This window comes from Lepidochelys olivacea, assembly GCF_965140295.1.
Source record: "Lepidochelys olivacea isolate rLepOli2 genome assembly, chromosome: 12".
Lineage (NCBI taxonomy): Eukaryota > Metazoa > Chordata > Testudines > Cheloniidae > Lepidochelys > Lepidochelys olivacea.
Genome location: NC_140422.1, coordinates 35,412,831 through 35,425,816, shown reverse-complemented (window position 1 = coordinate 35,425,816; position 12,986 = coordinate 35,412,831). Strand labels below are relative to the sequence as shown.

The window sequence follows — 12,986 nt, the reverse complement described above, 5'->3', positions numbered from 1 at the left end:
TGTATTATATTAAGCCTCTCAATACTTCAGGCAAATAGGTAAGTATTCTCATTTCTATTTATACAGGGCTGCCAAGAGGTTAATAGATTTTCAAAAGGTCATACTTGGTCAGTGGGTGCACTCCCAGTCCACTATTTTTAATCAGCTGTCAATACTTCTTCCTCTTTTAATATTTGTATGGCCACACGTCTCTTTAAGAAATGGACAAAAAATAATCTCTGCATTCCACAGCAATTACTTTAACAACTGATTGTGCAATGGTTCCATTTATTTGCTCTTTAGACCTTGATCATTATTTTTTTTCCTTTTTGCTGACTTGGGAGTTGAGAAACAATGAGAGGAAACTGTAGGAGAAGGAAAACATGACTGAAAACCCTGGCATTGTGGTCTGTTGGAACAAGCCTGATATTGTCCTAAATCAACCAGATTGCTAGTTTTGCAATGAATACTGTCAGATCTCCCCCTAAAAGAAATGGGTGTAACTAGGGTGCTTGACTATTGACATATTTCCTGCACAGAGCATCGGCAACCACATTTGCATTCCTTTTAACATTGATTACTTCCATATCACAATCTGGGACACAAAGCCTCCCTCTTAGCAACTTTTCAGAGTAGCAGCCGTGTTAGTCTGTATCCGTAAAAAGAAAAGGAGGACTAATAAATTTGTTAGCCTCTAAGGTGCCACAAGTACTCCTTTTCTTAGCAACTTGGCATTTGTGCCTTTCCTCTGATGTAGCCTGGTGAGTGGGGAGTGGTCACCTGGAGCTGGCCAGAAGATGGAATTTATGACTCGCCAAAAAAATTGACATTTTGGCATTTTGCTTTGTTCCAAACTGAGACCAAAAAAAGACAAGTTTTCAGAATTTTTATCCAGCCCAAAATGCTGGGGAAATTTTGTTTTAGAAACATCAAAACTTTTTGTTTTGATGATTTTTGACACATTTCAAGTCCAAATGGTTATTTATTGTATGTGTTATTGTAGCACGAAGGAGGCCTCGTCATAAGCCTTCTTGTGCTTCCTGTGTTTTAGCATGCCTGATGTCTCCAAGCATTTGGAGTCACAACCCAGACTGACTTTACATCGGCCCAGCTGGCAAATAGCACTGCTAGTAACCCCAGTGTGAAGTGGTTCCAAATCCAGGTGCTTTACTTGTTATCCCAGAGTCAAGTTGAGACAGTAGCTCAAAACTGTATGCAAAATATTCAGTTTTACAGGGAAGCTAGAATTTAATTTCAGTAAAATCCAATCAGCTAGTTAAGGGTCCAAATGATCAATGTTAATGCTTCTATTATGTGCTTAGACCCAAATTTTCAAATTCAGCTGTATAAATGCACAAATTGTGCAACCCCTCACCAGATGCAGTTTCAAAAATCAGGTTTGCACATGCATAACCTGACTTCTGTGTGCATTTTGGGTGTGGATAAACTCCTGCCTCTGAAAAATGTACTCAGACTAATGCCCAAAAATATTTACTTCAGGTGACTAAATGCCCATCTAAGCACCTAAATATGCATGTATGTATGTGCCTGACTTGAGGTAGCCAAGTTTGATAATTGGGTCCTATATTGAGCAAAGCAGAGTGCATTGGACTGTCAAAATAGATATTTGCAGAGAGAGTTTCGGGACCATTGCTGGGATTTTCTGGAAGCATTCTAGAAGAGGTGTTCCATTGCTCTCAGTCCGAGAGGAAAAGGGCAAAGCTGGGTGACAGGTGAAGCTTACAGTTTGAACCACTTTTCGGACCACTCTGTTGTAGGAGTGTTGTCCGGTCATAGAGTGACTACAGTTTTGGAAGGCGATCTCTGTCCTTGCCACAGAAAGGGCTTTCACAGAACTGGAATGGGAAAAAACACAAAGGGTTCTTCCAGCCCTACTTTAAGACGCATATCCAATATCACTTATTACAATTTTCATGACTTGCTTTGTGTCCCGGGGCCTCAAACACCAGCTTTAAAAATAGCCTTTTATTTAAAAAATAAAATAAAACAAAACATAAGAACTGCCATACTGGGTCAGACCAGAGGTCCATCTAGCTCAGTATGCTGTCTTCCAACAGTGGCCAATGCCAGGTGCCCCAGAGGGAATGAACAGAACAGGTAGATCAAGTGATCCATCCCATCGCCCATTCCCAGCTTCTGGCAAACAGAGGCTAGGGACACCATCCCTGCCCATCAAAACCACACACAATGCCAATGTGATGATAATCAGCTTGAAAAAAGAGAGGAAATTCTGGATTCCTCAAAACCTTTAGAAAATGTCGCAAATTGGTAGAAGTTTGTCCAAAAAATGACAGTGGCCAAATCCTCAGCTGGTGTAAATCATCTTGACTTCAATGAAGCGATGCCCATTTACACCAGATGAAGATGTGGCCCTATATCTTTAGCTATTTTGCACCTTCCTCCTTGCCAGCTTGCCTGCACTTTCTCACCTCTAGCTTCTTGGCCCTGCAATGTTATTCTGGTTGGAGTTCCTGCAATAGTGGTTTCATAACATTTATTATCTGTATTACAGAAGCGTTGGGGAGCCCCAGCTGAGATCAGCTGCCCACTGCAGAGACACACAGAAGCATCCCTGCCGGGGGGAACTTGCAACCCCAGGGCAGACAAGAGGGTGACACAATCAGAGGGAAGCAGAGGAGCAGGACTCAGGTAATGACCAACATGGTTTTGCCTAAAATGGCTACACCCAAAGCTGGATGGTTAACGTCTTTGCCCGAACCGGGCCAGAGACTAGTGGGGATCCCAGGTGTATAAAGGCAGCTATGGGGCCTCACACCAGCCACAAATCTGCCGGGAGGAGGCGCTGGTCCCAGTCCTGCGCATCTCCCCCGATCCCCGGGGAGGTGCCGAGCTCCAGCCCCCTGGGGACCCCCTCGCAGGCGGGGATATAGGGGTCGCACTCACATGGGCATGGCAGACCAGTCCCTGCAGCCGCTCCAGCGCCCCCTGGCCGGCTCCTGAGCCCATCGGCTCCCGCCGGGCGGCGCCGCCGCCGCGCTCTCTCCGGCGCCGGCGGAAGGCGAAGAAGAGAATCCCCGACAGGGCCCATTTCTTCAGGTGGAAGCCGCGCCCGGGCACCGAGTAGCGGCGGCAGCTGCCGCCCGGCCCGGCCGCGGGGCAGCGCTGGAGCCGCAGCAGCCACCCGGCCAGGAAAAGGCACAGCGCGGCCGGCAGCAGGCTGAGGAGGTCGGGCATTGTCCCGGGGATCCAGCGCTGGGTCCCTCCTCCTAGGGCAGCTTCTGAGCCTGTGTGTGTGTGTCACACACTCCCCGCTGCGCGATCCAGCTACACAAACACACACACACACACAGACTTTACTGCAGGGTCCAGCTCCTGGCTACACACACACACTCCCCGCTGCGCGATCCAGCTACACAAACACACACACACCACTTTACCGCAGGGTCCAGCTCCTGGCTACACACACACACTCCCCGCTGCGCAATCCAGCTACACAAACACACACACACCACTTTACTGCAGGGTCCAACCCCTGGCTACACACACACACTCCCCGCTGCGCGATCCAGCTACACACACACACACACACACACTTTACTGCAGGGTCCAGCTCCTGGCTACACACACACACACTCCCCGCTGCACGATCCAGCTACACAAACACACACACACAGACTTTACTGCAGGGTCCAACCCCTGGCTACACACACACACTCCCCGCTGCGCAATCCAGCTACACAAACACACACACACCACTTTACTGCAGGGTCCAACCCCTGGCTACACACACACACTCCCCGCTGCGCGATCCAGCTACACACACACACACACACACACTTTACTGCAGGGTCCAGCTCCTGGCTACACACACACACACTCCCCGCTGCGCGATCCAGCTACACAAACACACACACACCACTTTACCGCAGGGTCCAGCTCCTGGCTACACACACACACACACTCCCCGCTGCGCGATCCAGCTACACAAACACACACACACACACAGACTTTACTGCAGGGTCCAGCTCCTGGCTACACACACACACTCCCCGCTGCGCGATCCAGCTACACAAACACACACACACCACTTTACCGCAGGGTCCAGCTCCTGGCTACACACACACACTCCCCGCTGCGCAATCCAGCTACACAAACACACACACACCACTTTACTGCAGGGTCCAACCCCTGGCTACACACACACACTCCCCGCTGCGCGATCCAGCTACACACACACACACACACACACTTTACTGCAGGGTCCAGCTCCTGGCTACACACACACACACTCCCCGCTGCACGATCCAGCTACACAAACACACACACACAGACTTTACTGCAGGGTCCAACCCCTGGCTACACACACACACTCCCCGCTGCGCAATCCAGCTACACAAACACACACACACCACTTTACTGCAGGGTCCAACCCCTGGCTACACACACACACTCCCCGCTGCGCGATCCAGCTACACACACACACACACACACACTTTACTGCAGGGTCCAGCTCCTGGCTACACACACACACACTCCCCGCTGCACGATCCAGCTACACAAACACACACACACACACACTTTACTGCAGGGTCCAACCCCTGGCTACACACACACACTCCCCGCTGCGCGATCCAGCTACACACACACACACACACACTTTACTGCAGGGTCCAGCTCCTGGCTACACACACACACTCCCCGCTGCACGATCCAGCTACACAAACACACACACACACACTTTACTGCAGGGTCCAACCCCTGGCTACACACACACACTCCCCGCTGCGCGATCCAGCTACACAAACACACACACACACACTTTACTGCAGGGTCCAGCTCCTGGCTACACACACACACTCCCCGCTGCACGATCCAGCTACACGCCCCCCCCTCCCCGCCCAGGCACACACTTCACTTTAGGATCCAGCCCCTGGCTATACACACACACACACTCCCCGCTGCACGATCCAGCTACACACACACACTCCTCGCTGTACGATCCAGCTACACACACACACACGCCCGCTTCACTGCAGGATCCAGCCCCTAGCTATACACACACTTCCCGCTGCATGATCCAGCTACACATACCAACACACAACACTTCACTGCATGATCCAGCCCCTGGCTACACACACACACACACACCCTGCTGCGCGATCCAGCCCCTGGCTACACACACACACACTTACTTCACTGCAGGATCCAGCTCCTGGATATTCCCTAGTACCACTGCATGCACATGGCTACACTCGCAGTGGCCTCAGCCACTGGCTCCACTTCACCCTCTTGTTACACACTTGGTCCCAACTATAGTCTCCTGTCCCTTTTCCTTGTGCAGAGTCCTCCAACCCCTCGATACTAAATCCTAGCTCACAACGTCCCTCTGCAGCTACTCACCACTACCAAGGAGTCCTAAAACCCAGCCCTGCCCACTCTTGGCAGCTTTTGGATTTGGATTGAATTCCCTGCTGGTTTCTCTTTCTTTTTTACTTTCCTTAATGCTTGGAAAGCTACTCTCTCTCTCCTTCATGCCCCCTTCTCTCCCCTTCCAAATTCGCAGGAGCTGGTATGAACTGGGGGGTCTACTCTCAACATTAACCCTAGCCTAGGATAACCATTGGTCTCCAGCCATAGCCTGGGGCTACCAGCTGGCCCCAACCTTAGCCCTAACCTGGGGCCACCATCCAGCCTGAACTGTAGTCCAGGGCTACCCACCAGCCCCACACATAAACCTAACTTGTGGCCACTAATAGGTTCCATCCCTAGCCTGATATCACCAACTGGCCCTAAGCCTAACCTTAGGTTGGGGCCATCATCCACCCCAGACCCTAGCCTGGGGCTACCAACCAGCCCCAATCCTAACACTAGTCCATTCATGGTCAGCAGCTTTTCCTGAACTCTAGCTCCACCTTGCAGGCACCTACCAGATGCACAGATTTCCGTGTTAGTCTGTATCAGCAAAGACAATGAGGAGTCCTTGTGGCACCTTAGAGACTAGCACATCTATTTGAGCATAAGCTTTCGAGGGCTAAAACCCACTTCATCTGATGCATGGAGTGAAAAATACAGCGTTGAAATACATGGTATTTCGTGGTTTATTTTACTCATCTCCCTTATGGGGCTGCTTAGCTATTTTATTTGTTCCCAGATGCTTGATGTCAGTGTTAGAACTATTTTTCCAGAGGGAATTCTTGCAGATCTCAGTGCACTTCCCAGAAAGAATATGCATGCATATGCAGGAATTTAGAAGGGGAATTCCAGGCTTCTCTGGCTGCCTGGACCTCAGGCATGATTTCCCAATGTCATAAGAGCTTCTCTGTCAGTTAAGTTGAAGCTGTCCTGGTTAGCTTTGCTGGTACAATAGTACTATCTTGTTATTGAGATACATAAAACAGTGGACCCAGAGTCTGGTGGTGCTTGTGAAAGTGTCATTTGGAGGACGTAGAGCAGAATTCCTCTCGTGCGTTCTTTATTGTCTTTTTTTTTTTCTTTTACTGCTACATACGCAGCTAGCAGCTGCCTACAGAGGCCAAGCTGTAAACATTCACAAGAGGGATTTCATAATACCCACAGCAGCAGGGAGAGGTAGGGCAGGCTAGGAGACAAGAGCAGGGGAGCCCTCTTTAACCCCTCCTAGGAACAGAAACAAGCATCCCCAGGCAGCAGGGCCAGGAGCACACATCTCATGGGAGGAGATGAAGGGAAACAGCCCCAAACAAAAGGTCCAAGGGGTAACCTATTGTGTGAACAGACACACACCAGGCTCCATGCACTTAAGCACAGAACTGGAAGGTGATCTCATAGCCTGAAACCCCTGGCTTTATTAAGTTCGTCCTGTGACAGCTCCAGGAACCAGAGGACCAGGAATGGCGAGTTCAGCTCGGCTCTGCAGAGCAGAGGGCGTGAAGCCTAGAGAATGGGCAAGAGAGCAAAACCAGGCCCAGAGATCTCACTCCTGCTACATCAACAGATCTGACTCTCAGCAGCTGGGCCTCCTGCCAGTGCAGCTCTCCCCAGAATCTAAGGGGGACTTGCCTTAGAGGGGGCAGAGCAATTTTTTTGGTGCCTGGCAAGAGACCCCCTGTTCTGATATGTGCAGGCCAGGTGATATCATTACAGCAACACCCTGCCTGCCAATCAGCTCTGGGGCCCCATTGCACCGGGTGCTGCACACAATTCTGGGCTGAAGGTCACCTCCTTTCCCACCATTGTTCACAGTCTATTTAGGAGTTGGGTTTATGGCCTTCAGTCAGCCAGGTAGATCAGAGGAAGGTTTGTCAAACTGCTGTCTCAGTGCAAAGCTGGGGGGGCATTCTTTATTGTCACAAGGCGGCTGGCTCTTTAAGGGGATATGAGTTTCAGCCTCACCTGTGACACAGCCAATCCCTCTTCCCCAGGGCGGCGTCCACCGACTCCCTTGACGCTTTCGAGGAGCGGTGGGCACTGTCCAGGGTTCTCTGCTCGGTGACCCCGTCCGGTTCCCTCCGTCTGACCCTTTGATTGAGGGGAAGAGCGAGAGACGCCAGCCCCAGCCTTTGCCGCTGTGGATACCATCATTCCTGTCATCTAGGAGGCGTCCTATAATACATGGGTGTCCACCCCCCCCACCCCTAAACTGCCCACCCCACAGCCATGCCCATCTTACCGGGCACTCTCAGGAGAGGGAGGATCGGTGACACTGGGCGCAGCACTAGGTAACTCGAGGGGGTGGAAGACCACGAGTGTCGAGGAAGCCCCCCCGCTCTAGGCCACCAGGTAACTCAGGAGGGTGGAAGACCACGAGTGTCAAGGAAGCCCCCCCGCTCTGGGCCTAGGCTAGCCTGAACACTTCTCCCTCCTGAAAGCTGCTGTGTTATACCTTCTGTTAGCGTTGTTTTGTTGCATAGTTGTTTCCTTTGGTAATTTTGTAAGTGTTACCAATAAACTTCTTTTCTGTTTCAAAAAAAAAAAAAAATCCCTCCTCCCCAGGTGAGAAAAATTAAGGTCATGTGACCCAATCAGGCTTCTGGTTGTAGATAAGACAGGCCTGGGGAAGCCTGCCAATATAGAAGGAGTGGGAGTTGTTGCTTGGTAAAAAGTAGCAAAGTGGGTTTACTGATGGCTTCTCTGACAGACAGGAAATGGCCCAAGGAGAGTTTTGGATCCTCTTCTGGGGAAAGAAAGGATTCCAGGTACTGGCAGGAAGGCCTGAGAGGGACTGATGGAAGAGTAGCTAGTATGGGCTGGGAGATGCTGCTTGAAGAAGAGTGTTGATAAATTGTATAGTCAATTGTATGATCACATGTTGGTTTGTTGTTTGACTATGTAATATACTCAAGAGACCAAATAACCAATGTCAGTCAGGTGTATTAATATGATACAAGAGAAAAAAGTTCTACATGATGCTAGTCTCTGAAGAGCAGTCCTGTGCAGGGATGTTGCATTCATCTTATCCAGAAGGTGTGCTCCCCAAGTTACGCATTTCAGCTGGTATTATTTATATTATTTTACAAGTGACACATTTCTTTACATGTCACTAAAATCTAGCCTATCAGTTTGTTCCAGTTCCCTAACTTGTTCTTTTCCTCCTTATCTTTGTCTTGGATACTAACATTCCAGGTGCTGGTCCATGAAGGTACTTCCTTGCAAATTCTGTACCTACTTGCACTTTTGGGGGGGCAGTGCCCCTCCTGTGTCCCCCAAACTATGTCCATGAATCTTAATTATTTTTTTTGCAAGTTTCCTATCTGCTTATGCCAAATGCTTACTTCAGCAAATGCAAGGAGTTATGGAACACTTGGCATAAGTGAACAGGATTATGGTATAGGCCAGTTTAGGCTATATCACTTACAAGATTTGTACTCAAGGGTTCTCATTGGTACTCAATGTAAATCTATGGTGCAGATAATGCACATTATTTATATGCTAGCCAACATATATTGCTCAACAAGAACAGATTGGGACTGAAGAGGAGCCCCAGCATCTACTGAAGATGCCAGAGCTGAGTATGAACTCCCATGTTGTGTTGAAGTTCATTTTGGGACTTTGTGGATTACTTTGAACTAGTTATGATAACAAACCAGCTCCAGGCAATGGTATTATTGGTCATAAGAGAGCCTCTAGTGGTGTTTTCAAGGAACCTGAGGGGGAACTGAGGCGGGGTTGCTGCAGGATCAAACCAGGTCAGTGTAACCCTGTTACCTTTCTTATAAACCTGGGAATGCTTTCAGCCACTACTAGTTCTATGTTTACCTGGTCTATTGTATCTCTGATCTTTGAGCAGAGATAGGCAGAAGAGGCCATGCTTTGTTATTTATCTTATAAAGTCTCAGCAGCTGGATTTTTGACTTTGGAAATCCCAAATCCGTGGTGTTTGGGACGTGGATTCCATTTGATCGAAACCTCCGACGTTCAATAGGGTTCAAATGACAGATTCCAGTTTGGGTCTAGCTCCATTTCCAGGATGGACACCAGCAATGTCGTTCAAGACAACTCTTTTAGGAATGATAGCTCAAGCTAAGGCTGCTGTTTTTATTCTTTTTTAACCGGTAAGACTCTCAACTCCCTCAAACACACTAAATGTCTCAAATCCATGAAGAATTTCTCTGCGTCATGGAACATTTAACATTTCTGAAGGGTCTAGCTTCCCCCCTCTTTTTTTCTGGATCATTTTCTTAAAGAACTATAATAATTTTTCTGAGCAGATGGGGTGAAATGACTGCTGGTAAAGAGTGCTTGCTATTGATGTTCTGGAAAGGTGGGCAGAGCCCATCTAAAATTAAAGGCCTGCCCCATCACCTGCGGGAGGGACCACAGAACCAGACACAACTAATTTCTTGGGACAGCAAATGGAAGAAAGAAACCAGGAATGGGAGTGCGGGTTAAAACCAGGGCACCAGATGGGGACACTAAGCAGAAAACCCCACACAGCACCCACTGCTCTATGAAGGAGTCAGTAGATGCCAGATTGAGGTCTTCTGCTGTACTAACCTGAAGATAAACCGAGAGCTGCCCCACCAACATGCTTAAACCTTAACCTGAAAAGGGCCTTTAATACTTGTTTAGTTTCCATAGCCCATTTAGTCCTTCATAAAATTTATAACTCATACTTACATGGCTTCCATAACCATAGTATCTGTACCTCACAATCTTTAATATACTTATCCACCTGCTTATGAGGTAGGGTAGTGCCATTATCCCTATGGGGAACTGAGACTCTAAGCGGCTAAATGACTTAGACTTTTGCCTGTGATCTAAACTGTGGAAGAACAGAGAATTGAGCCCATATCTCCCAAGTCATAGGTTAATGCTGTAACCACTGGACCAACCTTTCTGCCGCTGGTGAGAGTAACAAAGGTGCCAGTGGTGATGGCTCTGTGATGTGGACAACTGTCCAATGGGTGCTGGGCTGAGACGACTAGATCAGTTCGCATGGAATATGGTAACAGCTTTGAAGGCCTAATTCTGCTATTTCTTAGGCTGATCTTACAGCAGTGTAACTCCATTGCCTTCAGTAGAATTACTCCCGTTTCTACACCTGTGTAAGAACAGAACCAGGCCCTTCGTATCTTTCTTCACTAAGCTTTCCCTCCTAAAAAATGAATGCAGCCACCCTTATCCATATAAACGTTGGGCAGGGTCTTGGCCCATGAAGGTATCACAGCCCAATGAACATTGATCCGCTACTGCCATAGCACTTTAAGACCCCACTGCAGAGGGTGTGAGAGTGGGATTGCCAATTCTTATTGGGATTAGAAAAATACTTAACACAATTTGCCCACAAAAAGATCAGATTCTTAGTCACTGAGATGGGGTCATAATTGGCAGCCTAGAAACAAAAAGCTCTCTAAGGCAAATCGGCAGTGGTGCCAAACTCACATTTCTAACCGAGGTAGGGAGAGAGGGAGATAGTAGCTCTGAGACCCCTTTCCACTTCCCTTAATCCTGGAGCTGGGGGGGTGGGGGCAAAGTGGCCTCTGGCATAGCTTAGACCAACCCTTAAATTGCAGTTAGCAGTGTGAGTCTGTTAATTGTTGTCATGTGGCCACTTTAGCCCTCGGGCAACAGCCTAACTGATGTAGTTTCTTCTTCCTTCTCCGCCTGCCCCCCACATGAAATATCCCTTTCACAGAGTGGCCCCCCGGGCCTGGAGGCATTTTGGAATGGTCTGGAAGAGTGTGGGAAGGGCCACGGCCAGGATGAAGCTGCAATTCTGCATCCTTTCAAAGCCCCAGAGGGCCCCTCTCAACAGGGGGCACAAGTTAAAGCAGTTCTCAAGACTTATCTTGCCTGTGACAAAGCCCTGGCTGGGATGATTTAGTTGGGGTTGGCCCTGCTTTGAGCAGGGGGTTGGACTAGATGATCTCCTGAGGTCTCTTCTAACCCGAAACTTCTATGATCAGGCTCCCCCCCCGGTCCTGAATAGGAGAAGCACTATTTCCCCTCTGTCAACATGCAGGTGCAAGCTCCTGTAAGCAGCTGAGCAGGGATGAGTGATCTCTTATTTTCAAATAAATGAGCCTGGGAGTTTTGTTTGACCTTTTGCTACACAGTAGCAAATAAGGCAAAGCACAGGACCCAGGATATCACCACTGAGAAGTGATTGCCACCTGTGAAGCCTTCGTTATTAGGGCCTGCTCAAGTCACTGATTGTCTTGTCATCCTCTTCACTAAGAGCTACAGCAAGCCCTGACTACATAATAATCCTCTGGCACCCTTACAATGTGAGGAGTCTGTCTGTTCTGGAAGATGTGCATGGAACACATCAAATCAAAGGTGAAAGGACAAGAACTAAACAGTAGTGGGAACAATTGAGTGTTTAATGTGGGTTTAGATCCTTTGCTAGTGTAAACTTCATTGAACTGCGACCCCCTTCTGACAACAAAAATTACTACACAACCCCATGAGGGGGGAATTAAGCATGAGCCCCGCTGCCCGCGGGGCAAAGCCCAAGCCCCACTGCTCCAGGCAGGGGGGGCAAAGCTGAAGCCCTAGGGTTTCAGCCCCAGGCAGAGGGCCTGCAACCTGAGCCCTGCCGCCCAAGGCTGAAGCCCTTGAGCTTATGCTTTGGCCCTGGGCGGTGGGACTCAGGCTTCAGCCCCAGGTCCCAGCAAATCTAAGCTAGTCCTGGCAACCCTATTTTGAGAACCACTGGCATAGCTCCATTAAAGGCAATGAAGCTACACTGACTTGACTTTAAACCATACACTCCACATATGATGATTATAGCACAAAGGTTGTCTTCTCACCTTCAGACTTGGCTAAAAAGAGAGTCTCTTCCAGGAAGTCAGAAGATTAAATGGTTCACGATCGTACCTTTCTGATATCCTGTGTCAGAGCAGCCATGATTCACTATAGAAGGAAAAAAAAAAATCTATAACTGAGAGCACTATGAATAACAGCTCTGATTATTTTTGTTTGTAATTATGCACAAATCAATAGTAACCAAAAAAAACATACATTCTGGACTTCACAAACATAAATAATGAAACTCCCAGGTATATTGAGTTTCCACAGATACAAAGGTCTAAGAAATAAGGTCATACTCCCTTAAAATATTAATACAAACTTATTGCCATTTGCCAAACTGTTGAGCCCTTTATACAAATACAACACTGTTCACTGATCTCCTTTCTAACAATTGGTCTTTTGTCACCATTACCCTAGGCCTGAATGCTTCACAAGTCTTACTGATGCTTGAAATGCTCTCGGTATCTCTTAGTTAACAGAAATCTACACCTTTTTGGACTATCATATATGCATGTATCAATACATCATAAAGATAGACACCAACCCTTACTAGTATATTTAGATGTCTTGGAAACTAACAGAATTGAACTGTTCTGCTTTATGCACTGATGTCAGATATGTTTCTGGATTTCTTAGGTTGCTTGTTCCAGGAACTGAAGACCTTGTTTCTGAATGATTTAATTATCAATATGGTATCACATGAAAATCAGTTCCAACTAACAAGACTTGTCAGAGAATCTAAGCAAGGTCATGACACCACTGTTACTGCTTATAAGGAGGCAGAAGAATGGAGT

General features: G+C 48.1%; 1 protein-coding gene across 1 annotated transcript in view; it reads right to left on the bottom strand.

The window, feature by feature from the left end:
- Nucleotides 1–3,363, bottom strand: part of LOC311529061 (uncharacterized protein) — a 33,801-nt gene extending 30,438 nt beyond the window's left edge. The window contains exon 1 of the mRNA XM_084644736.1: nt 2,905–3,363. Within this exon, the coding sequence (XP_084500862.1) occupies nt 2,905–3,195 (291 nt within the window). The 5' untranslated portion in view covers nt 3,196–3,363. The remainder of the gene's footprint in view (nt 1–2,904) is intronic.
- Nucleotides 3,364–12,986: the final 9,623 nt, after the last annotated feature.